Source organism: Zonotrichia albicollis, chromosome 27, assembly GCF_047830755.1.
Source record: "Zonotrichia albicollis isolate bZonAlb1 chromosome 27, bZonAlb1.hap1, whole genome shotgun sequence".
In the NCBI taxonomy this organism is placed as follows: domain Eukaryota; kingdom Metazoa; phylum Chordata; class Aves; order Passeriformes; family Passerellidae; genus Zonotrichia; species Zonotrichia albicollis.
The window spans coordinates 3,431,429-3,457,881 of record NC_133845.1 but is presented as its reverse complement, the minus strand read 5'-3'; the positions used below and the strand labels follow the sequence as shown (position 1 = coordinate 3,457,881).

At 47.3% G+C, this 26,453-nt stretch overlaps 2 protein-coding genes across 3 annotated transcripts in view; both read right to left on the bottom strand.

The window, feature by feature from the left end:
* The window catches only part of UBASH3B (ubiquitin associated and SH3 domain containing B), an 87,579-nt gene extending 61,970 nt beyond the window's left edge, over positions 1-25,609 (bottom strand). Inside the window, exon 1 of one of the 2 annotated variants that reach the window (XM_074559474.1) lies at positions 25,347-25,609. In XM_074559474.1, coding sequence (XP_074415575.1) covers positions 25,347-25,474 — 128 coding nt within the window. In that variant the 5' untranslated portion in view covers positions 25,475-25,609. The remainder of the gene's footprint in view (positions 1-25,346) is intronic. The other variant, XM_074559475.1, reaches the window with a different exon arrangement.
* On the bottom strand, positions 23,870-25,337 carry LOC141725206 (uncharacterized). Its single transcript, XM_074527772.1, has 3 exons — positions 25,018-25,337; positions 24,037-24,895; positions 23,870-23,889 (listed from the first exon to the last, which is right to left on the bottom strand). Exons 2-3 carry the CDS (start codon positions 24,746-24,748, stop codon positions 23,870-23,872), a joined length of 732 nt encoding a protein of 243 aa, XP_074383873.1. The 5' UTR covers positions 24,749-24,895; positions 25,018-25,337.
* Positions 25,610-26,453: the final 844 nt, after the last annotated feature.

Genomic DNA, 26,453 nt, shown 5'->3' with positions numbered 1-26,453 from the left:
AAGTTAATTCAGTGCTTGCTGCTAACTTTGAGCAATGCCAGCAAAGCACAGCACCCTCTGAGGCCCAAGGCCTGGGTTGGTTTGCTGTGTGCACACATGCAGAGTGAGAAAATGATTCTGTTCTTACCCAGGTTGTTCAGGGAGGCAGAAACAAAATATTCCTTTACCTCAGTCTGTGCCATTCACTGGGATCAATGGCATGTAAATGTAGGTTTGGGGCTTCCTTAAATCAGAACCTACAAGGCCCAACAGATCCCATTCAGCCACCAGCACAGGACATTCATTGTCACCAACCACTGCCAACATTTCCACCTTCCCTTCCCAGCCTGGCCTTCTGACCATGTAAATGCATGTTTGGGGCTTCCTTAAATCAGAACCCACAAGGCCCAACAGATCGCCTTCAGCCAGCAGCACAGGAGATTCAGGATTCAGGAGCCTCCTGAAAGTCAACCCCAAAGTTAATTCAGTGCTCCCTGCTAACTTTGAGCAATGCCAGCAAAGCACAGCACCCTCTGAGGCCTGAGCACTGGGTTTGTTGGGTGTTTGCTGTGTGCACACATGCAGAGTGAGGAAATTATTCTGCTCTTAACCAGCTTGCTCAGGGAGGCAGAAACAAAATATTCCTTTACCTCAGTCCGTGCCATTCACTGAGATCAATGGCATGTAAATGTGTATTTGGGGCTTCCTTAAATCAGAACCCACAAGGCCCAACAGATCCCACTCAGCCACCAGCACAGGACATTCATTGTCACCAACCACTGCCAACATGTCCACCTTCCCTTCCCAGCCTGGCCTTCTGACCATGTAAATGCATGTTTGGGGCTTCCTTAAATCAGAACCTACAAGTCTTTCTCTGCATGCCCCAGCAGATCCCACTCAGCCACCAGCACAAGAGATTCATTGTCACCGATCACTGCCAGCATTTCCACCTTCCCTGCCCAGCTTGGCCTCCTGAGCAACTGCCAATCTCCTGGCCAGGCTTATCACCTTTCCAGAGCTGCCTGGGATATCAGCAGCACACAAGGCAGGCAGGAAAATCAATTCCCTGAATGCAAGGGAATGATTCCTCTCCAAGGCAGTGAGGCCAGACAAAGGGAAGCTCTGATGGCCATTGATTTTTGAGGGAGAGGAGCTGCGTCTTTGGCTCGGCTTGAAAATGAGTTGTTTAAAGGTAAAGGCAAAAAAATAAAAAAAATCCCTGCTGGCTCAGAGAAGGTGATTGTGGCTGTGGATGAGGAGAATTGAGAGGGGCTGTGCTGCAGACACAGAAGTGCTCTGCCGTGAGAAACGAGACAACGAGACGGGGAGAGCTGATAACGAGAATGAAGAACTTCCTTTGATTAGTGCCTCTCATTTCCTATAATGCAATCTGCGTTTTGAAAGCAAGCTCTTGTGCTGGTTGTTAGATCCCCCTGCCTCCTCCAGATCTCAAGCAGCAGCATTGAAAGAGAAAGGTTAACCTGAGCAAGGCTGAATATAAACCTAGGTTTTTTCCTGAATTATAAGATGCATTATAATGTGACTGTGTTCACAGGGGTCCGAGGAAGAGGGAAGAGATGAGGATCTGACTCCATGTTTCAGAAGGCTTGATTTATTATTTTAGGATATATATTACATTAAAACTATACTAAAAGAATAGAATAAAGGATTTCATCAGAAGGCTGGCTAAGAATAGAATAGGAAAGAATGATAACAAAGGTTTGTGGCTCCATTCTCTGTCTGAGCCAGCTGACTGTGATTGGCCATTAATTAGAAACAACCACATGAGACCAATCCCAGATGCACCTGTTGCATTCCACAGCAGCAGATAACCATTGTTTGCATTTTGTTCCTGAGGCCTCCCAGCTTCTCAGGAGGAAAAATCCTAAGGAAAGGATTTTTCATAAAAGATGTCTGCGACATTATAACACCACAGGTACAAGAGGAGCCGGTTCAGATATGCAGCCAAATCTGGCAGGCAGGAGAGTACAGAACGTGGCTGTGGGAGCAGCCAAGACAGTGCTGAGAGAATCACCAAGGAGGGGATGGAGTTGCTGTCTGAAACCTGAATCCTTTTTAAAATCCAGCCCCAAACCACCCCTGAAAACAACTCCTGAATTCTATCAGGCATCCCATCCCAGGCTGTGTGCTCTATGGGACTGGGGGTCTGGCTTTGGGCAAGGGGCAGCCTCAGGAGCCAGGAGCAGGTGCAGATTTTGGATGCTCCCATTTCAGCCGTGGAAGGGTTTTGGAGGAGGGCAGGGTGCACCTGGCAGAGCTCACACACGCCTGCTTTGCCACGTGGAAACCCGAAAAATTGACAGCCAGTCTGGGAAACAGAAGCTTCATCCTTCTGTCCTTGCACTCCCCTCGCCGTGGAGGGGGAAGGAGATAACGCTTATCACCCTGCTGATGGCAGAAAAGCTGCTGGAAATTTCTGTGCCTTCCTCACCCTGCAGCGAAGGCAGAACAGCCCCAGCTCCTCCAGGGCAATGCCTGTGCTCAAACCCTGCTCCTCCAGCAGGAGATGAGGGCCCAGCAGTGAGCAGAGCCAGGGCATGGAATTGCACATTTCAGCCCAAAACAGGATGCACCGAGACAGCAGAGAAAAACCCTCCCTGATCAACGCCCAGGAAATGAAATGAGAGCTGATCCAGATAAGAGAATCGAGCAGCTCTGCTCACAGTCACACCAAAGGGCTCCCAGCAGAGCCCACCCTGCACTGGACTGAAAACAAAATTGCTCCAAGGCTGTGCTGAGTGACCTCAGAGCTTGTGCAGCACCTCTGAATCCTCTGTCACCAAAATCCATCCTGGCTTCATCCCCCGAGGTGGGATCACATGTGGGGGCCTGTGTGGCTGCTGGGAGCATCCCCTCTGCCCAACTTTGCCTTAAACTTCAAAAATAACAGAAATATTTATCCCTTAAACATCCCTCAGCAGCTCAACACCTTGGCCAACACCCAGGAGGAAATGAAATGAGAGCCTCTGATCCAGATAAGAGAATCGAGCAGCTCTGCTGTGGAATGGCCCTCAGCTCATGGTAACTCCAGCACCAGAGTCCACCCTGCACTGGATTGAAAACCAAAATTGTTCCAAATTTTGGAATTTGGCTGTGCTGAGTGACCCTGGAGCTGCTCGTGTGTTTGAGCTTGAGCAGCACCTCTGGATCCTTTGTCACCAAAATCCATCCTGGGTTCCTTCTCTGAGGTGGGATCCACATGTGGGAACCAGGAGCATTCCCTCTGCCCAGCTTTGCCCTAAACTCCAAAAACAACAGAAATTTTTATCCCTTAACCATCCCTCAGCACGATGTTTAATGCAGCAAAAATGACAGGAATATTTACCCCTTAAACATCCCAGCTCCCAAACCCAGCTGGGATGCTGCTGTTATTCTCTGCTTGTTTTACCACCATCACTAGTAGAAAAGCCACAATTTTCAGGAATTTTCATGGCAAAAACTTGTCTCTGCTTTGACTCACACCTCGAAGACTTTGCTCCAAACTGCAAAAATGACAGGAATATTTATCCCTTAACCATCCCTCAGCAGGATGTTTAATGCAGGAAAAATGACAGGAATATTTACCCTTTAAACATCCCAGTTCCCAAACCTGGTTGGGATGCTGCTGATATTCTCTGTTGTTTTATCATCACCACCAAAAAGCCACAGTCTTCAGGAATTTTCATTGCAAAAACTTGTCTCTGCTTTGACTCACACCTCGAAGACTTTGCCCCAAACTGCAAAAATGACAGGAATATTTTTCCCTTAACCATCCCTCAGCAGCTCCCAAACCTGGCTGGGATGCTGCCGATACTCTCTGCTTGTTTTACCACCACCACCACCACAAAAGTCACAATTTTCAGGAATTTTCATTGCAACCAAGAACTTGTCTCTGCTTTGAGTCACACCTTGAAGCAAAGGGACAATTATCTAATCACAACACTCAATCCCGTTTTCCTAAGCTCATCTAAATTGTTCAGCTCCTTCAGATCCTTCAGTGATTAAAGAGATATTCCACAAATAAACTCCCTGCGTGCTCCTGACACTCAGAGTTAATGTGCTGCAAGCAAGGGGAAGATAAAGCAGCATGGAAAAAGGATTGCTTCCTCACCACCACTTACATCCAGCCTGAAAAACCACAAAATTTCATGTTTATTACCGAAATGAAAGTCACATCAAAAGTCCTGCAAGGTTTGGGGATGTGCTGCAGCAGAACTGAAATAATATCCAGTGGGTGGAGGGTTGAGGTGGATGCCTGGAACAGCAGCTAATTTCCACCTAACAAATAACCCACATTTTGGGGTTATTTATGGCCTGATGGCAAATCCAAACCACCCAGTGCTGCCAGAGCCTCTCTTTGTGTCCTCAGGCAAAAACCTTAAAATGCTTTTGTGCTCAGGGAGGTGCTTAATGTGCAGAGACACCGAGCATCCCTCAGCCAAGGCTCCCAGAGGGGCTGCTGGCTTCAGCTCATCCCTCCTGCACTTCCACAGAGGCCCTGGCTTCCCCACACAGCAAGGCCCTCAGATTTCAGAAATTTTTAGTTCCTTTCAGTGAATAAACCCAAACCCCAGCAACACAACTTCCTCCCATATACTGCTAAGTTGGATTTTTAGGGGATTTTTTTTTGGTTTTTGGTGATCCAAGGGGGAATCCTGCCCTTTTTGTGGAATCCTGCCCTTTCTGTGGTCCAGACCCAACTCCTGTGCCCCATCCCTGTCACAGCTCACATCTTTGATGGATTTATCCTCCAGAACACCCATGAGTCAGGGAGTTACTGCCCTCCTGAAGCCAAGAGAAGGCAGCACCCTGCACTTGGAGCAGGCTCTGGCTCCAGGAACCGGGCAAGGTGCTTTTTCTGCTCTGGTGGCTCAGTTGTGTTGCTCATTTCAGCTTCCTGTGAGATCTGAGAAGGTTTTCAAGTGACTTTTTGCTGTCAGAAGGGATAAAACAGCCCCGTGAGTGTCCTCCCCACTCCCACAGAGGTATGAGAGAGTTTTGGGTGCTGGGTTTGGGTTGGGTGCTCTGCACTCCCTGCTCTCATCCCTCCCCACCCTGCTGCTCCAGATTGCAATGCAAGATGTGTTCTGTCACCATCTGTATGGCAGATTGTCTTTGTCAAGGGGGCAGTTTGCCTTATCTCTCTCTCTGAGTGACCACAGTCACTCCTCCCTCTGAGGGCACACCTGCTGATAACAGCCATTGAATGTCCCTGCATGGCTGATAAGAGCTACAGCATCCCATTGGGAGATGGGAGCTCAGGGGGAGGAGCCAAGCATTCCTACATGGATATAATCTGGAGATTCTGGAACACCAGCACGGCTTCTCCACTGTCCCTGCTCTGTGTCCCTGGCAGGGGTGGCAGCAGGCTGTCCCTGCTCTGTGTGTCCTATTCCTGGCAGAGGGAGGAGCCAAGCATTCCTACCTGGATATAATCTGGAGATTTCAAACATTCCTACCCAGATATAATCTGGAGATTCTGGAACACCAGCCAAGCATTCCTACCTGGATATAATCTGAGATTCTGGAACACCAGCCAAGCATTCCTACCTGGATATAATCTGAGATTCTGGAGCACCAGCCAAGCATTCCTACCTGTCTATAATCTGGAGATTTCAAACATTCCTACCCAGATAAAATCTGGAGATTCTGGAACACCAGCCAAGCATTCCTGCCTGGATATAATCTGGAGATCCTGGAACACCAGCCAAGCATTCCTGCCTGGATATAATCTGGAGATTCTGGAACACCAGCACGGCTTCTCCCCTGGATTCCCCAGAGGAACAGCAGCTGCCTCTGCCCCTGGATCTTCAGAGGCAGAGACTGCACCTTTCTCCAGATCCCTGCTCCAGTAGAACCAGCCCTGACACTGCAGGAGGGCTGAGCCACAATTCCAATGGCACTGCTGCCAACAGCCTGACCCACAGGGTGTCAGGTTGGGCTCTGACTCTGGCAGTGTTGGTTTAATTTACTGCATTGTTTATTTTATTTTTTTTCCTTCCTTATTAAAGAATTGTTATTTCCTGCTCCCATATTTTTGCCTAACAGCCCCTTAATTTCAAATTTATAGCAATTCAGAGAGGTGGGGAGGGTTCACATTCTCCATTTCAGGGGAGGCTCCTGCCTTCCTTAGCAGACTCCTGGCTTTGCAAACCAAGACCCCTGCACAGCCCCCCTGGCAGTGGGGAGGGGCTGAGGTGACATCTCTGCCTTCCTTCTCCCCCAGAACAAGCTGCTGACAGCAATTCTGTAAAATTCCCGAGCTGTCATGCAGGGAAATCCCATGGCACCTCAGCAAAGCTGCTCTGCTTGGAGGAGCAGCAGCTCCAGGAGGATTTGATCTGCATTTGTCATGGAGATTGGTGGGGGTGAGAAGAAGGAGGAAATATTAAGACATGGCAATCCTGTCCCCATGCCTTGTGATCCCAGCATTTACTGCCAAACCCAGCCCTGCCAGCCTCCCTCAGGCTCTTTGGGGCTTTCTGTGAAAAATTCCTCATTTTTCCCCTTCCTGCTTGTCACATTTTCCCTGGGCAGCCTCGGCCCTGCCCTTTGAGCGTTCCCTTTGCAGCAGATGGGGCTGTGTGAACACCCACAAGGAGCAAAGGAATCAGCAGCTGCTCCCTGGGGCTGCCCAGGAGGAGATGGAGAAGGATCTCAGCAGTGCCTGTGCCCTTGGTCAGGCTGAGTCACAGCACAAACCTGGCAGGACACAGCCAGGGCGAGGAGAAAATTCCTCCACGTGGGAGGAGCTTCCAGAGGAGCCACAGAAACTCCTGTAAATCCAGAAGGTGCCAGAAAAGCTGGCAGATTCCAGCAGGAATATGTGAGTCCAGCTGAATCCCAGGCAGAGTCTGCATTTCCAGCACCTCATCCCATCCCCAGGAATTCCCAGGGGCTGATCTCAGTGAGGATGAGCAGCTTTGGGGCAGGAAAATGGGAAAAATGCATTGAGCCTCAAAATCAGAGAGTTTGTAGGGAGATAAATCCTCTTTGTGAGCAGCTTTGGGGCAGGAAAATGGGAAAAATGCATTGATCCCCAAAATCAGAGAGTTTGTAGGGAGATAAATCCTGCCTGTGAGCAGCTTTGGGGAAGGAAGATGGGAAAGATGGGAAAGATGCCTTGATCCCCAAAATCAGGGAGTTAAATCCTCTCTGTGAGCAACTTTGGGGCAAGAAAATGGGAAAAATGCATTGGTCCTCAAAATCAGGGAGTTTGTAGGGAGTTAAATCCTCTCTGTGAGCAGCTTTGGAAAAGGAAGATGGGGAAGATGCATTGATCCTCAAAATCAGAGAGTTTGTAGGGAGATAAATCCTGCCTGTGAGCAGCTTTGGGGCAGGAAAATGGGAAAAATGCATTGATCCCCAAAATCAGGGGTTTGTAGGGAGTTAAATCCTCTCTGTGAGCAGCTTTGGAAAAGGAAGATGGGGAAGATGCATTGATCCCCAAAATCAGGGGTTTGTAGGGAGTTAAATCCTCTCTGTGAGCAGCTTCGGGGCAGGAATCAGAGGAAGATGGGGAAAATGCATTGATCCCCAAAATCAGGATGTTTGCAGGGAGTTAAATCCTCTCTGTGATAGCTTCTCTGGGAAGCTGGGTGATGAAATTAAGAATCCTCATAAAGGCCAACCTTCCCTTGCAAGGTGAGAATTTTATCTCAGGGGAAAAACAGGCAATACCAGGGGGAGCAGCAAATCTCCTGCAAATCACACTCTTTTCACCAAATCTAAGCAACGCTTTAAAATTATGTCCTTGGAAAAGCAGGATTATGAGCCTGGAAAAGCAGGAATGTGTGCCTGGAAAAGCAGAATTATGTCCTTGGAAAAGCAGGATTATGAGCCTGGAAAAGCAGAATTATGTCCTTGGAAAAGCAGAATTATGTGCTTGGAAAAGCAGAATTATGTGCTTGGAAAAGCAGGATTATGAGCCTGGAAAAGCAGGATTATGTCCTTGGAAAAGGAGGATTATGAGCCTGGAAAAGCAGGGTTATGTGCATGGAAAAGCAGAATTATGTCCTTGGAAAAGCAGGATGATAAGCCTGGAAAAGCAGGATTATGAGCCTGGAAAAGCAGGATTATGTCCTTGGAAAAGGAGGATTATGAACATGGAAAAGCAGGATTATGAGCCTGGAAAAGCAGGGTTATGTGCATGGAAAAGCAGGATTATGTCCTTGGAAAAGCAGGATGATGTGCCTGGAAAAGCAGGATTATGAGCCTGGAAAAGCAGGATTATGAACATGGAAAAGCAGGATTATGTGCTTGGAAAAGCACGATAAAGTACCTGGAAAAGCAGGATTATGAACATGGAAAAGCAGGATGATGTGCCCCAGCTTCAAGCAGGAATCTGGAGTCATTATTTATTAAATCCTCCATTTCCCCAACACATAAATGTGCACCTGAGGTTTATATTTTCCCTTTGGTGCTGACTCTTTTTATGCCCAGGCTTTCCCTGAGTGTATAAAATCCCCATTTCTCAAAGGAATGAAAGTTGGGTTATTTCTGGGGAAGATGCTCAGCTGCTGGGTGTTATTATTGCTCCAACAAAGGAAACGCTGCCAGGCTGATTTACACTCCTGGAAGGCTTTGCCCCTCAGAAATGAATGCATTTATGACACAGCTCTGTAAAAGGAACAGAAATGTGATTTTTAAGGTGCAGCTGTAAACTCCATTTGCTGCCAGGCTTGCTCCTGCTGCCCATGTGAGTAAGAAGCAGCTCCAAATCTGGGTTAGCTGATTTCTCTGAATGGAGCTGGCTTATCCCTGGCTGATGAATTGTGAGCTGACACTTCCTGGGCTTGGCAGGCTCCTCTCAGGAGGAACCATCGATTTTGAGGCAGAAATCCAATAAAATTGTGGGAGAAGGGAGCAGGACATCATTGACACCGCTCAGAGCTCTGGACAGCCCTTTGTGGATGGCAAATGTTAATTCAGGTGCCCTCTCTGGCATCAGGAGCCCCCATGGATTGTCTCAAGCTGCATTTATTTGTCTGGAAAATGGGAGTGGTGCTTATCTGGGAGTTGCTGCTCCTCATGCAGCTGTGGATTTACGCAGCAATGGGTAAAAAAGGGATTTTTGGAGGTAGTGCTGGGATTTCTCCCTTCCTTCTCCTCATCCTCCCCTCCAGAGGCTCTTTCTGGCTCCAGTTTGTGTCAGCTTTGTCGGCTCTTGGAGCAGGGAGGATGTTTACCTTCCCTCCTTATGCTGCATAAAAATCAGATTTCTGCTCACAGGGGGGAAATGATCACAGGGGGTTTCACCTCAGCTTGAAATTTGCATCACGAAAGTGCAAAAATGGGGTGAAATGGGGAACAGCTCAGAGGGAAAACAGCACCACCTCCTCTGTTTCAGGTCTGCCCAGTGCCCTTCAATGCCTGGAAATGTTTGGTGTTTCTCAGCCATTCCAGGGTTTGCTCATCCCATTGAGCCGTGGAAGAGCTTGCTGGGTTTCATTGAGCACAGGGGAAGGAAAATTGTCATTTTTACACATGAGGGGATGAGAAATCTCCTTCAAACACCCCCAGCAAGCGATGTCACAGTCAGCAGCCCCAGGTGATTAATTCTGCGCAGTCATGGGGAGCCGAGCATCGCCAGTAATCCATGGAAGGGTGAAAAGTGGCACTTGCCCTGTGTTTGGGGTGAAAAGGGGAACAGCTCAGACAAAAACAGCACCACCTCATCTGTTTCAGGTCTGCCCAGTGCCTTTAGTGCCTGGAAATGTTTGGGACATCTTGGTCTCAGCCATTCCAGTGGGTGCTCATCTCATTGATGGGCTGAATCGTGGAAGAACTTGCTGGGTCTCATTGAGCACAGGGGAAGGAAAATTGTCATTTTTACACATCAGGAGATGAGAAATCTCCCTCAAACACCCCCAGCAAGTGATGTCACAGTCAGCAGCCCAAAGTGATTAATTCTGCACAGTCATGGGGAGCCGAGCACCGCCAGTAATCCATGGAAGGGTGAAAAGCGGCACTTGCCCTGTGTTTGGGGTGAAGTGGGGAACAGCTCAGACGAAAACAGCACCACCTCATCTGTTTCAGGTCTGCCCAGTGCCGTTTAGTGCCTGGAAATGTTTGGGACATCTTGGTCTCAGCCATTCCAGTGGGTGCTCATCTCATTGATGGGCTGAATCGTGGAAGAACTTGCTGGGTCTCATTGAGCACAGGGGAAGGAAAAGTAATTTTTTACACATCAGGGGATGAGAAATCTCCCTCAAACACTCCCAGCAAGTGATGTCACAGTCAGCAGCCCCAAGTGATTAATTCTGCACAGTCATGGGGAGCCGAGCACCGCCGGTAATCCATGGAAGGGCGAAATATGGCGCTTGCCCTGTTTGAGATTGCCAGGGGTGATGGGTGGGAGTCAAACACAGTTCAAAGCTCTTTCCCTGCCAGCCTGGGGGTGTCTGTCACAGTTCCCAGTCTCTGGGTTTAGCAGACACCCCAAGGTTTGCTCAGCCCCAGCCTTCCAGCAGCATCCCCAGGGTGTTCTGCTGGCAGGGACGGTGTGACAGCACTCACAGGGTGAGGGGAGAGACGAGGATCTGGCTCCGTGGTTCAGAAGGGTGATTTATTATTTTATTATATATATTATATTAAAACTATACTGAAAGAATAGAAGAAAGGATTTCATCAGAAGGCTGGCTAAGAATAGAATAGCAAAGAATGATAACAAAGGTTTGTGGCTTGGACAGAGAATCTGAGCCAGCTGACTGTGATTGGCCATTAATTAGAAACAACCCCATGAGACCAATCCCAGATGCACCTGTTGCATTCCACAGCAGCAGATAACCATTGTTTACATTTTGTTCCTGAGGCCTCCCAGCTTCTCAGGAGGAAAAATCCTAAAGAAAGGATTTTCCATAAAAGATGTCTGTGACAGGGCCTGGCCTGCCAGGAGCCGCCAGTGCCAGATCTCAGCCCCAAGGGCACAGATTTGGTGTCTGGGGAATGCACAGACATCAAACCCATCTCCCCTCCCTCATTCCAGGCTCAGTTTATAATTACTGGTTTAAATTTTATTCCGATCCTGACCACACCTGGCAGATCATTGTCATACCTGCACGTGCAACTCTGTTTTTTGGGAATCTCTGTGGGAAATGGGAATTCTGAGGCTTCCCAGGGAATGGAGGAGCACTCCTGCTCCCAGGTGTGTGAGGTTGGTGTCTGTGAGCTCTGTACCATGAGCTGTGGGCTCAGGAGAACCTCAAACCCCACCTTTGGCTGCTGGGACTTGCTAAATTCCAGGAGAAATGTTCAGAGTGGGTCTGAAGGGAAGCACACAGACAAGAGATCCAAGGGGTCTCAAATACAATTTATGCAGGCTGTCAGCTGCTCTGTTACAGCAATTCCAGCTATTCCCTCAATTTCTCACTGTTTTTATTTCCCCCCCATGTTTCTGCAGCCCAGTCTCAGCCTTTGTGCACCACCAGGCAGCACAGAATGTGATGGGGACAGAAAAACACCCAGGAATCTTTTTCTTTTTTTCCTTTTCCTTTTCCTTTTCCTTTTCCTTTTCCTTTTCCTTTTCCTTTTCCTTTTCCTTTTCCTTTTCCTTTTCCTTTGTTTCTAGAGGGGTTTGATGCCCTGTGCAGGCTGCCCTAGAGCAGAGACTGGGCAGAGTTACAGAATAAAGCAGGGATTTATTGAAAGACCTCCATGGATCCACCATCCACCTTGGGCAGCACAAGAGCCCAGCCAGGGCTGCACCCAAGATGAACCAAAATGGCCCCAAAATGAACACAAGATGAACCAAAATGGTTCAAAAGGAACCTAAAATGAACCAAAATGGTCCCAAAATGCACCCAAGATGACCCAAAATGGCCCCAAAATGCACGAGCACTCCCGGGGTCTCTCCCTTGGATCAGTTCTGCTCCATTTGCACCTTGCAGTTCATTGTCCCATTCCAGCTTTAGCCCAGGCAGTCCCGCCCTGCTTGTTTTTCTCTCTCCAGCCCACGGTGTTTGTGCTCTGGGCTGAGATTTGGATCATTTGTCCTTGGTGCCCAGCTGGAGCAGGAATTGTTTTGTCTCCCTGCTCTGTGCACAGAGCTCAGCATCCCCTGATGTGAACCCAGACCCACACACTAAAGCAGCACAGAACCCAAAAAACAGAAAACCCCAAAGCTGAGGCAGCAGCAGGCTGAGGGAGCCCTGGCGTGGCAGTGGGGCCCATTGTGGAGCACAAAGGCTGCAGAGAGCCTTGGAGCTGGAATCCAAATCTCTGTCAGCTGCTGAGGCACAGCTCCTTTGATGACTCTGCTTGTTGGGGATAATTAGGCTGGTGCACACAGACACACACACGGATGTCTCTATTCTTCCTGCAGTTGCACTGCACATGCTGTGCATCCACGATGAGCTCTTAGTTAAAACCCAGGGCGCTGTTTTCAACTCTGAGAGCGCAAATTCACTTTCTGAAGTGACTTAAAAACACAAAAGTGTCCTCAGGAGCCAGCAGGGTTAGCAGTTGATATTTAAAAGCACCATAGTTGTAGGGTTTTTTAAGTATTTTTCTTTCTTCCTTTCCTTTCCTTTCCTTTCCTTTCCTTTCCTTTCCTTTCCTTTCCTTTCCTTTCCTTTCCTTTCCTTTCCTTTCCTTTCCTTTCCTTTCCTTTCCTTTCCTTTCCTTTCCTTTCCTTTCCTTTCCTTTCCTTTCCTTTCCTTTCCTTCCCTTCCCTTCCCCTTTCCCCTTTCCCCTTTCCCCTTTCCCCTTTCCCCTTTCCCCTTTCCCCTTTCCCCTTTCCCCTTTCCCCTTTCCCCTTTCCTTTCCTTTCCTTTCCTTTCCATCTGAAATCCCTGACCTGAAATCCAGGACTTCTCCCTGCCCCTCTTTGTCTTGAGAATCTCACCAGTACATTTGAGCTGGCTCCTGACAGCGCTATCAGGTCTGGAGATAGGTGAAGAGAAAGAAAAAGGGATAAAATAAAAGATAACACTGACATCTGCATCCCTGCCAGCTGATAGGGAGCTTGAAAGGGAATTGCATGCTAAGGATCAGGTTTTAAACTGCCTGGGGCTTTGGCACAGCAGGCTCAGAGCCATTTTTCAGGCTCCCTCAGTGACATGTGAGGCCTGGGCTGCCCTTTCCGAGCTCCTTCCTGGAGCAGAGGGCAGGATCGAGTTCAGGACCTTGGCTCCGAGACAAGGAAATCATCAGAGGCACGGAAGCCCAGGGAAATGTTTTCTTGTCACCATGTAATTTTAATACCCCAACAAACCAAGTGCTCGGGGAGCAGGAAACCCTCTGACATCTCTGTCAGCGTTTGCCAAAGCCAGGGAGCCTTGGAAAGCGGAACTCAGCAATGCAGGGAATGCTGCTCTCTGCACGGGGTGATGCTGCTCCAACACCCCAACCCCGGGTCCCTGTGCAGTGTGGGGTGTGCAGGCACCACAGAGGAGTTTGATTTTTGTTTGATTTTTGTTTTCCTCCTGACCACACAAACAAGCTCATTCTCTGGGCCAGCAAGTCCTGCAGGGATTCCCTGACCTTGGCTGAGCAATCTTTGTGCAGGGCTGTCACAGACATCTTTTATAGAAAATCCTTTCCTTTGGATTTTTCCTCCTGAGAAGCTGGGAGGTCTCAGGAACAAGATGCAAACAATGGTTATCTGCTGCTGTGGAATGCAACAGGTGCATCTGTGGTTGTTTCTAATTAATGGCCAATCACAGTCAGCTGGCTCGGACACTGTTTTTCATTCCTTCTTTTTCTATTCTTAGCCAGACTTCTGATGAAATCCTTACTTCTATTCTTTTAGTATAGTTTTAATGTAATATATATAATAAAATAGTAAATCAAGCCTTCTGGATCATGGAGTCAGATCCTCGTCCCTTCCCTCATCCTCAGACCCCTGGGAACACGGTCACACAGGGGTGCTCTGTCCTTAAACTCTTTCCCTGTGGATATCAGCCCCAAATATCAGATTGCTCCAGGGCTCCCAGCCATCAGCTTTGATTAATGGCAGCTCTGTGTCCCTTTGATTAATGGCAGCTCTGTGTCCGGCATCCTGAATCACTGAGGAGGTGACACCAAGCCCTGCTGCTGCCGTTATCATTTTACAGTGAGATCTTATCACAGAAATTCTCCTTTGACTCTGATAAGAGGTTTCCCTTCCTCTGATAACGTTGTACCATGTCATGGAAAGAGTTGCTGTGCTAAGTCTTGTATGAATGGGCTGAAACTCCGCAGATTCAGGTGCAAGTCTCAGCCCAACCGTGGGTTTGGTATCTGAGCTTCTCTGCGCCTCAGTTTTCAGATTATACAGTGGAAATAAAGAGTCCTCTGTGGTTTAATCACTTTAGATCTCTAAATTAAGGAACACAAAACACAACCCAGAGCAGCTCAGACTGCTCCAGCCCCATCCCCTAAACCCTGACATGGGCACAGAGCTGAGTCACTGGTGCAAGGCTCTCCCTGTCACCGTCACATTTTCTGAAAAATCCCTTTGCCCAGGATTTTCTCCTGGGAAGCTGAGAAGCCTCAGAGAAATATGAAAACAATAATTATCTCATTTGCTTCTCCTGTGTTTTGCTGCTTTGGAATGTGGTTGGAGGTTGTTTACCCACAGGTGAATTTTTCATTGGTTTCATGTGAATTGTTTTGACTCAATGGCCAATCACAGCCAAGCTGTGTCACACTCTGAAGAGAGTCACGAGTTTTCATTATTATTTCTTAACCTTCCGTAAGTATCCTTTCTGCATTCTTTAGTATAGTTTAGTATAGTGTTCTTTAATATAATATAGATAATACAGTAATAAATAAATAATAAATCCTTCACATTTGTTTCCCAGAAAAATCCTAGGAATCAGGAAAATCCTTCATGTTTTTTTCCAAGAAAAATCCTGGGAACCAAGAAAATCCTTCAAATTTGTTTCCCAGGAAAATCCTTCACATTTGTTTTGCAGGAAAATACTAGGAATCAGGAAAATCTTTCACATTTATTTCCCAGGAAAAATCCTGGGAATCAGGAAAATCATTCAAATTTTGTTTCTCAGGAAAATCTTTCACATTTATTTCCCAGGAAAAATCCTGGGAATCAGGAAAATCCTTCAAATTTGTTTCCCAGGAAAATCCTTCACATTTGTTTCCTAGAAAAAATCCTGGGAATCAGGAAAATCTTTCACATTTATTTCCCAGGAAAATCCTAGGAATCAGGAAAATCCTTCATGTTTTTTTTCCAAGAAAAATCCTGGGAATCAAGAAAATCCTTCAAATTTGTTTCCCAGGAAAATCCTTCACATTTGTTTCCCAGGAAAATCCTGGGAATCAGGAAAATCTTTCACATTTGTTTTGCAGGAAAAATCCTGGGAATCAGGAAAATCATTCAAATTTTGTTTCTCAGGAAAATCCTTCACATTTGTTTTGCAGGAAAATCCTAGGAATCAAGAAAATCCTCCACATTTGTTTCCCAGGAAAATCCTGGGAATCAGGAAAATCTTTCACATTTATTTCCCAGGAAAAATCCTGGGAATCAAGAAAATCCTTCAAATTTGTTTCCCAGGAAAATCCTTCACATTTGTTTCCCAGGAAAATCCTGGGAATCAGGAAAATCATTCAAATTTTGTTTCTCAGGAAAATCCTCCACATTTGTTTCCCAGGAAAAATCCTAGGAATCAAGAAAATCTTTCACATTTATTTCCCAGGAAAAATCCTGGGAATCAGGAAAATCTTTGACATTTATTTCCCAGGAAAAATCCTGGGAATCAGGAAAATCATTCAAATTTTGTTTCTCAGGAAAATCCTTCACATTTGTTTCCTAGAAAAAATCCTGGGAATCAGGAAAATCTTTCACATTTATTTCCCAGGAAAAATCCTGGGAATCAGGAAAATCATTCAAATTTTGTTTCCCAGGAAAATCCTGGAAATCAGGGAATCCCTTTAAATTCCTGGGCTCAAGAGGGGCTTGGGGCTGGTTTCGGGCTGGCTCTTTGCACAGGATGAATTTCAGCCAGGAATATTTGCAGCAAACAAACACCCTGAAGGCAAAGCTGGGAAGGGAAGGAAAAGAAACCACTTGAAAAATGAAAATTACGAGCAACTCTTCGCTTCCACACCGTCATTTCCCAAATCCAGCTCCAGCCTTGCTGCGCTGAAATCCCGTGATGTTGCTAAGTCTGTTACCAAGCAAAACATGTTTTAGCAGGCTAAAATCCCTTCCCAAACACCAGAGAACTGAGCTTTGTTCCTTCAGCAAGAATGAAACCTTTAATGCTTGTAAATTCTCCTCCTTCCTGAGAAGGCAAATCCTGGTTTTGCCCAGGTCCAGGGGAATTATCTTCTCCTCATGGACGCAGAGTTAAATCCTTTTCCAGGCCCACATCAGGGGAAGGAAGATTTAGTTTTGGAAAGCTTTGCCACCTGTGTCACCTCTTCTGCTTATCAGAGACAGAAAAAGCAAATTATCTCTAATTTAAAGTGCTCTGGGCAGTGATTTACCCAGCCTGAGTAATGGACCAGGGAATTATCTTCATTTTCTTAGGCCTGGATCTCTTCTGAAACAGCATCTCAGAGTTGTGTGCAGCAGCTGGAACATCTTGAATTTTATCCATTTATATATCCATGCATTACATCCATTCTGTGACCCAGAATTGCATGAAAAAAAAGCAAGATTAATTCTTTTTCCTCATGCTAGAACTTTAACTGGTTTTGAGGATGTTTTGGAGGAGTTTAAAGGCCGACATGGAACTTTGAAAACTTGCAGATTCTGGAGCCACATTGATTTCTGCACCATGCAGGATGAATAATTTTCAATAATTCAAGTTTGGTCAAAGGTCTCCTTCCACCCTGAATGAAACTGCAGTCCATCACTAATTTTTTTTTTCAATTTTAGCCTTTTATAGACATATTATGGATTTTTAAAAATTTTTTTCTACAGGCATAGGGGTTGTACGTGATCCCCTGTGGTTTTAATGGCCTGTAAATTAAATTTATATATCCATGCATTATATCCATTTCTATACCCATTCTGTGAACCAGAATTAAAACAAAAAAAGGCAAGATTAATTCTTTTTCCTCATGCTAGAACTTTAACTGGTTTTGAGGATGTTTTGGAGGAGTTTAAAGGCCGACATGGAACTTTGAAAACTTGCAGATTCTGGAGCCACGTTGATTTCTGCACCATGCAGAATAACTGAAACTTACTGAAAAAAGTTTCAATAATTCAAGTTTGGTCAAAGGTCTTCTTCCTGAATGAAACTACAGTCCACCACTAATTTTTTTTTTTTAATTTCAGCCTTTTATAGACACATTATGGATTTTTTACTAATTGCTTCTGCAGGCATAGGGGTTGGAAGTGATCCCCTGTGGGTTTGATGGCCTGTAAATTACTTTGTGCTTTTCTTCTCTCTGCTCTCAGGGTTATTCAGGGATTATAAACAACAGTGAGAGGGGCTGGCAGGCAGACTGGATGACAATTAGGTGGAACCACTGATGGGAAATTCATAATAGGATGATAAATAATATTTCAGGGCGACTGGGAAATAATATTTGTACGAAATCTCTTTCTGGAAGAATCCTCCTGTTGTGTTTAGGGCATTGGAGCACTGGGGGTTTGATTGTGTCAACAAGGGTAAAATGTTTTCCTTGGTGCCCAAATTGCAAAATGGGAATTTTAACCTCAGCTTTGCCTTCCTTGCCTGCTTCAACCAGAAACTCCTGGGGGCAGGGACACCAGACAGCAACACCTGGAAATCACATTCAGCCTTTCACCTTTGATTATTTTAACAATTTCTGCCTTACCCGAGCTACCAGCAACACCTGGAAATCACATTTAACCTTCCACTTTTGATTATTTTAACAATTTCTGCCTTACCTGAGCATCAGCAATACTTGGAAACCACATTTAGCTTTTCACCCTCCATTATTTTAATAATTTCTGCCTTACCTTAGGTACCAGCAACACTCGGAAATCACATTTACCCTTTCGCCTTTGATTATTTTAACAATTTCTGCCTTATCTGAGCCACCAGCAACACCTGGAAATCACATTTAGCCTTTCACTCTCCATGATTTTAACAATTTCTGCCCTAACTGAGCATCAGCAACACTCAGAAATCACATTTAGCCTTTCACCTTTGATTATTTTAACAATTTCTGCCTTACCTGAGCTATCAGCAACACTTGGAGATCACATTTTGGAAATCACATTTTCACTCTCCATTATTTTAACAATTTCTACCTTACCTGAGCCACCAGCAACACTCAGAAATCACATTTAGCCTTTCACCTTTGATCATTTTAACAATTTCTATTTTACCTGAGTCATCAGCAACACTTGGAAATCTCATTTAGCCTTTCACCTTTGATCATTTTAACAATTTCTGCCTTACCTGAGCCACCAGCAACACTCGGAAATCACATTTAACCTTTCACCTTTGCTTATTTTAACAATTTCTATTTTACCTGAGCATCAGCAACACTCGGAAATCACATTCAGCCTTTCACCTTTGATTATTTTAACAATTTCTACCTTACCTGAGCCACTAGCAACACCTGGAAATCACATTTAACCTTCCACTTTTGATTATTTTAACAATTTCTGCCTTACCTGAGCTATCAGCAACACTCGGAAATCACATTTTGGAAATCACATTTTCACTCTCCATTATTTTAACAGTTTCTGTCTTACCTGAGCCACCAGCAACACTTGGAAGTCACATTCAGCCTTTCACCTTTGATTATTTTAACTATTTCTGAGCCACCAGCAACACTTGGAAATCACATTTAGCCTTTCCCCTTGGATCATTTTAACAATTTCTGCCTTACCTGAGCATCAGCAACACTCAGAAATCACATTTAGCCTTCCACTTTTGATCATTTTAGCACCTAGAGGGTGAGGCCAGGCGCTGTGAGCCCTGCCCAGGAGCTCACCCTGGCAATGCAGATTTCAGATTTCAGCCCCCTGTGTGTCCCCCCTGAGCGCCCCCAGCTGCAGCAGAGCCGGGCAGCGATGGTGGTTGGTGACACGCCTGACAGACTGCTCTGACAGCTTGGGGGTTTGTTTTGCATAAGCCACCCAAACAGATGGGCACCACTTTTTAAGCGCCAGCCTGGCTGTTGTTTGTGTGCACAGAGCTGAAATCCCAATTTCACTGAAATCTCATTGCACTGAATTCCCATTTCAATGAAATCCCATCTCACTGAATTCTCCATCTCACTGAATTCCCATCTCACTGAATTCTCCATCTCACTGAATTCCCAATTTCACTGAAATCCCATTTTACTGAGATCCCATTTCTGTTAATTCCCATTTCACTGAATTCCCATCTCACTGAAATTCCCAATTTCACTGAATTCCCATTTCACTGAATTCCCATCTCACTGAATTCCCATCTCACTGAATTCCCAATTTCACTGAATTCCCATTTCACTGAATTCCCATCTCACTGAATTCCCAATTTCACTGAAATCCCATTTTACTGAGATCCCATTTCTGTTAATTCCCATCTCACTGAATTCCCAATTTCACTGAATCCCCATCTCACTGAATCCCCATCTCATTGAATTCCAAATTTCACTGAATCCCCATTTCTCTGAATTCCCATCTCACTGAAATCCCATCTGATTGAATCCCCATCTCACTGAATTTTCATCTCACTGAATTCCGATCTCATTGAATTTCCCAATTTCACTGAATTCCCATCTCACTGAATTCCATTCTCACTGAATTCCCTGCTGGAGCTGTGGCTTTGGGGCAGCAAACACAGGTGGGAGATTTTGGGGGAAAACTCACAAGGGCTTTAAGGTTAATTCCCCTTACCCTCTCTGTATGAAGATGATGATTTTTGTTTTTAATCTCCTTACCCTCTCTGGAGGGAGATGATGATTTTATGTCGCTGTCATTGTGTTATTCTCATTCCCACATCCAGAGAAATTCTGAGAGTTAAAAACCATTCTCTGGGCCTTTAGGAAATGCGTTTTTGCCATGCACTGCTCCCTCTGAAGCTCCCAAACCTGTGCTCCATCCTCATCCTACCCTTGGTGGCGCCACTTTGGATTTTAATGGGTTCATTTTCGTTTTGCTTTCTGCCTGAATTTTAATGATGAATTATTTGTAGCTCGCTGCTCCTTCAGATGGGACGAGTGGTGCCTGTCCCAGCAGAGAGCTGAGCTCTCACACAGGGTTATCCTGAGCTCAAGGCAGCTTTCCCCACCTGCCTGATTGTATTTCCAATAAGTACTTTTTGCATTTAGGGATATTTTGCTCATTTTCCTGACTTGCTCCTTGTGTTTAACCTCCTCTGATCTGCTGAGCTGTCACACAACACTCAATATCAACCCAGCTTTACCCATCAGCCTGATTGCTTTTCCTATAGATACTTTTTGCATTTAGGGATATTTTGCTCATTTCTCTGGCTTGTTCTCCATGTTTAACCTTCTCTGCTCTGCTGAGCTGTCACACAGGGTTATCCTGAGCTCAAGGCAGCTTTCCCCACCTGCCTGGCTGCATTATTTTTGCATTTAAGGATATTTTGCCCATTTTTCTGGCTTGTTCCTTATGTTTAACCTTCCCTGTTCTACTGAGTTATCCTGAACTCAGTATCAAGACAGCTTTACCCACCTGCCTGATTGTATTTCCAATAAGTACTTTTTGTATTTAGGGATATTTTGCTCCTTTTTCTGGCTTGCTGCCTGTGTTTAACCTTCTCTGCTCTGCTGAATTGTCACACAGGGTTATCCTGAGCTCAACGCAGCTTTCCCCACCTGCCTGGCTGCATTTTTTTGTGCATTTAGGGATATTTTGCCCATTTTCCCGACTTGCTCCTTGTGTTTAACATCCTCTGCTCTGCTGAGTTGTCTCACAGGGTTATCCTGAACTCAGTATCAAGACAGCTTTACCCACCTGCCTGATTGTATTTCCTATAGATACTTCTTGCATTTAGGGATATTTTACTCATTTTTCTGGCTTGCTCCTTGTGTTTAACCTCCTCTGATCTGCTGAGCTGTCACACAATACTCAATATCAGCCCAGCTTTACCCATCAGCCTGATTGCTTTTCCTATAGATACTTTTTGCATTTAGGGATATTTTGCCCATTTTTCTGGCTTGTTCCTTATGTTTAACCTTCCCTGTTCTACTGAGTTATCCTGAACTCAGTATCAATACAGCTTTACCCACCTGCCTGATTGTACTTCCAATAAGTACTTTTTGTATTTAGGGATATTTTGCTCCTTTTTCTGGCTTGTTCCCTCTGTTTAACCTTCTCTGCTGAATTGTCACACAGGGTTATCCTGAGCTCAAGGCAGCTTTCCCCATCTGGCCTGATTGTACTTCCAATAAGTACTTTTTGCATTTAGGGATATTTTACCCATTTCTCTGGCTTGTTCCCTCTGTTTAACCTCTGCTCTGCTGAATTGTCACACAAGGGTTATCCTGAACTCAAAACAGCTTTACCCACCTGCCTGATTGTATTTCCAATAAGTACTTTTTATATTTAAGGATATTTTGCTCCTTTTTCTGGCTTGTTCCCCATGTTTAACCGTCTCTGCTCTGCTGAGCTGTCACACAGGGTTATCCTGAGCTCAAGGCAGCTTTACCCACCTGCCTGGCTGCATTATTTTTGCATTTAGGGATATTTTGCCCATTTTTCTGGCTTGTTCCTTATGTTTAACCTTCCCTGCTCTACTGAGTTATCCTGAACTCAGTATCAATACAGCTTTACCCACCTGCCTGATTGTATTTCCAATAAGTACTTTTTGTATTTAGGGATATTTTGCTCCTTTTTCTGGCTTGTTCCCTCTGTTTAACCTTCTCTGCTCTGCTGAATTGTCACACAGGGTTATCCTGAGCTCAACGCAGCTTTCCCCACCTGCCTGGCTGCATTTTTTTTTGCATTTAAGGATATTTTACTCCTTTTTCTGGCTTGCTCCTTATGTTTAACTTTCTCTGCTGAATTGTCACACAATGTTATCCTGAACTCAATACAGCTTTACCCACCTGCATGATTGTATTTCCAATAAGTACTTTTTTGTATTTAGGGTTATTTTGCCCATTTTTCTGGCTTGCTGCCTCTGTTTAACCTTCTCTGCTCTGCAGAATTGTCACACAGGGTTATCCTGAACTCAAAACAGCTTTACCCATCTGCCTGATTGTACTTCCAATAAGTACTTTTTGTATTTAAGGATATTTTGCTCCTTTTTCTGGCTTGCTGCCTGTGTTTAACCTCCTCTGTTTTGCATGATGAAACAATGAGTTCATTTTAACAAATGCCAGAGCTTTCTGGGCAGGAATGTGGCCCACAGACCCAGCTCCTGAGGCAGTAAGAGCCTGGCAGCCTTGATGGCACTGTTGTGCAGGTAAGAACCACTTTCGTTCATAGGATCAAGCTGTTTTATTTTAAAATCCCAGCTCCAATGAAAGATACACATCTTTTTTTTTTCCCAACCATCTTTTCTTCCAAGCATGAAGTCACCGCTCTGCCCTGCTCTTCATTTGCATTCAGTGTGTCTGAAAGCTGTGTGCTGATCTCAGTAGATAACTGACAGCCAGAAGGAGTGCAAAGCAGCAAAAAAACCAAAAAAAATAAAAATAAGATTTCCTGCATGTGCTGGTGGATCCACGCAATCCCACGAATCCACCAGGAACATATGCCCTTAAACTGCATGTGCCTGTCTATATTTATATATATATTAAAATAAAAACAAACTGTGACGAGGGAAGCTGCAAAACGCCGGAGTTCTGATGGGAACCAACAACAAACTGAAAACTTAGGGAGCTCAAGGAGCCATCCCGATCCCCAAACTGAAAACTTAGGGAGCTCAAGGATCCCGATCCCCAAACTGAAAACTTAGGGAGCTCAAGGATCCCGATCCCCACCGGTTTCATTTGCATCCCAAAGCGAGCAGTCCCACCTCAGCAGCCGCTGTTCCCTCATTAAGGCGTCATTAGCTTGCTGCCTGATTAATTTAAAGCCTAAGCACACACGGGGCGTGAATTGGGCAAGAAAAACCGAACCGCTCCGGGCTAGGGATGGAAATCTGCTTCTGGCGCTCCGCTGCTTTTAGGGTGATTTGTACACGCTAAAGCGAATCCCCCGGGTGTCCGAGCTGAAGCAATTTCAGTTTGGGCGGCAAAACCTTCTGGTGCCTCCCTGGCCATCCCAAACGTGGGGACAGGGACCCGGAGTGCCCGGGGCTCCTGCCCGGCCGGAGGAGGCGAGCGGAGCATCCCGAGGGTCCCTCAGCCCTGCAGCACCCCCAGCCACGCCAGGAGAGCATTCCCTGTGCCGGGAGAGCATCCCATGGTCCAGGAGAGCATTCCCTGTGCCGGGAGAGCATTCCCTGTGCCGGGAGAGCATTCCTTGTCCCGGGAGAGCATTCCCTGCGCCGGGAGAGCATCCCATGGTCCAGGAGAGCATCTCCTGCTCCGGGAGAGCATCCCATGGTCCAGGAGAGCATTCCCTGTGCCGGGAGAGCATTCCCAGCTCCGGGAGAGCATTCCCAGCTCCGGGAGAGCATTCCCGGCTCCAGGAGAGCATTCCCAGCTCTAGGAGAGCATCCCATGGTCCGGGAGAGCATTCCCAGCTCCAGGAGAGCATTCCCAGCTCTAGGAGAGCATTCCCTGCTCCGGGAGAGCATCTCCTGCTCCGGGAGAGCATTCCCAGCTCCGGGAGAGCATTCCCAGCTCCAGGAGAGCATCTCCTGCTCCAGGAGAGCATTCCCTATGCCGGGAGAGCATTCCCTGCGCCGGGAGAGCATTCCCAGCTCCAGGAGAGCATTCCCAGCTCCGGGAGAGCATTCCCTGTTCCGGGAGAGCATTCCCAGCTCCAGGAGAGCATTCCCTTCTCTGGGAGAGCATCCCATGGTCCGGGAGAGCATCTCCTGCTCCAGGAGAGCATTCCCAGCTCCGGGAGAGCATTCCCAGCTCCGGGAGAGCATCTCCTGCTCCAGGAGAGCATTCCCTATGCCGGGAGAGCATTCCCTGCGCCGGGAGAGCATCCCATGGTCCAGGAGAGCATTCCCTGCTCCAGGAGAGCATTCCCAGCTCCGGGAGAGCATTCCCAGCTCCAGGAGAGCATTCCCAGCTCCGGGAGAGCATTCCCAGCTGCCCAGGCCGTTCCGAGAGGGCATCCCCAGCCCGGGACAGCATCGCGCTGCTGCCCCGGCCACCCTGACAGCGCATCCCCCCGGCTCTGGGAGCGCATCCTGCACTGCCGAGAGAGCATTCCCCGCTTCCCTGGCTGCTCCGAGAAGGGCCGGGAGCGCATCCGGGAGAGCACTGCCCGCTGCCGGCAGAGCATCCCCTGCTCCGGCAGCGCATTTCCCTCTCGGGAGAGCGTCCCCTGCTCCGGCAGAGCATCCCCTGCTCCGGCAGCGCATTTCCCTCTCGGGAGAGCATCCCCTGCTCCGGCAGAGCATCCCCTGCTCCGGCAGAGCTTCCCCTGCTCCGGCAGAGCTTCCCCGTGCTCCGGCAGAGCTTCCCCGTGCTCCGGCAGAGCTTCCCCTTGCTCCAGGAGCGCATTTCCCTCTCGGGAGAGCATCCCCTGCTCCGGCAGAGCTTCCCCGTGCTCCGGCAGAGCTTCCCCTGCTCCGGGAGCACATTTTTCCCTCGGGAGAGCATCTCCTTGCTCCGGCACAGCATCCCCAGCTGTCCGGGTCGCTCCGGCAGAGCATCCCCCCTTCTCCGGGAGCTCATCCCCCTTCTCCGGCAGAGCATCCTCCTGCTCCAGGAGCGCATTCCGCCGCTCCGGGAGCTCATTTCCCTCTCGAGAGAGCATCCCCTTGCTCCGGCACAGCAACCCCTTGATCCGGTAGAGCTTCCCCCTGCTCCGGGAGCTCATTTCTCTCTCGGGAGAACATCCCCCTGTTCCAGCAGTACATCCTCCCTCTCCAGGAGCTCATTTCCCTCTCGGGAGAGCATCTCTTTGCTCCGGCAGAGCATCCCCCCTGCTCCAGCAGCGCATCCTCCCTCTCCGAGAGCTCATCCCCTCTCCGGCCGAGCATCTCCCTGCTCTGGGAGCTCATTTCCCTCTCTGAGATCTCATCCACCTCTCCGACAGAGCATCTCCCTGCTCTGGGAGCTCATTTCCCTCTCTGAGAGCTCATCCACCTCTCCGACAGAGCATCTCCCTTCTCTGGGAGCTCATTTCCCTCTCTGAGAGCTCATCCCCTCTCCGGCCGAGCATCTCCCTGCTCTGGGAGCTCATTTCCCTCTCGGAAGGGCATCCCCCCTCTCCAGGAGCTCATCCTCTCTCCAGCCGAGCATCGCCGCCTCTCCCCGAGCTCGATCCCCGTTTCCCCGGCTCTCCCTCCCCGCGTCCGGCCCCGCTCCTCTCCGGAGCCGCTCAGCCGAGCGCCGCCCGCCGCTCCTCCGCCTCTCCCGCTCGGTGAAACGCGAGGAAAGAAAGAGCAGCAAAGCCCCGCGGGGCAGCGACTCACGCCCGTGCTTTGGGGAAGCCCATGGAGAGCAGGATGTCCAGCGAAGAGCCATGTTTGATGGTCCCGGCGCGGTGCTGGCGGCCCCGGCGCGGGATGACTTTGCTGTAGAGCTCGTCCCGGGCAGCCATGGCGAGCTGGGCCGTCAGCGCGCTGCCATCGCCGCCCGCGCTCGGCCATGCACGCCAGGGGCTGCGGGCAGCGCGGGCACGGCCACGCACGGCCCCGAGCGGCCGCGACACCGCCCACGGCCCGCGGGGAGGGAGCGAGGGCGGGCAGGGAGGGAGGGATGAGGGGAGGGATGAGGGAGGGATGAGGGAGGGATGAGGGAGGGCGGGCAAGGAGGGAGGGATGAGGGAGGGATGAGGGAGGGATGAGGGAGGGATGAGGGAGGGATGAGGGGAGGGATGAGGGAGCGCGGCCGGGATTGCCCCCGCCCCGCCGAGGGTGGGTGGGTGGGGGATGATGCGCGGGAGCGGGCGGGAGAAAGGAAGGTTTCCTTTCTAAAAAAAAAAAAAAAAAAAAAATCCGAAAAATGCAATTTTTAAAAATTGCGAAAAAAAAAAGGAAAACGAAAGCACGTGCATGCGCGGTTTGGTCTTCTTTCTTCTTCTTCTTCTTTTTTTTTTTTTTTTTTTTTTTTTTTTTTTGTTTCGCCCTTTAGTATGGTCGTTATGTTTATTTATTTATTTATTTCTTATTTCTTTAGGGTGGGGTTTTTTGGCTCGCTTTCCCTTCATTAGAAATCTCTTCTTGATTTAATGAATTTTTTTTGTTTGTTTTTGTCCGCTCTGCCTTTCTTGTAATGTTTTTTGCGTTTGTTTGTTAGTTCATTCATGTATTTGTTTAATATATTTATTGATATAGAAATATGATTGAATAATATTTATTTGTATAGAAATTTATTTATGTAGAAATATATATAGAAATTTGTTTATTTATATAGAAATAATATTTATTTATGTAGAAATTCTTTCTTTCTTTCTTTCTTTCTTTCTTTCTTTCTTTCTTTCTTTCTTTCTTTCTTTCTTTCTTTCTTTCTTTCTTTCTTTCTTTCTTTCTTTCTTTCTTTCTTTCTTTCTTTCCTTTCCTTTCCTTTCCTTTCCTTTC

Excerpts from the sequence above, each read along its gene's own strand:
- LOC141725206 (XM_074527772.1), bottom strand. The coding sequence starts at position 24,748 with ATGAGCTCCCGGAGCAGGGGGAAGCTCTACCGGATCAAGGGGTTGCTG. Across the intron at positions 23,890-24,036 it reads TGCTGTCCCGGGCTGGGGAT|GGAATGCTCTCCCGGCATAG; the intron begins GCCCTCTCGGAA and ends CTCCCGGCGCAG.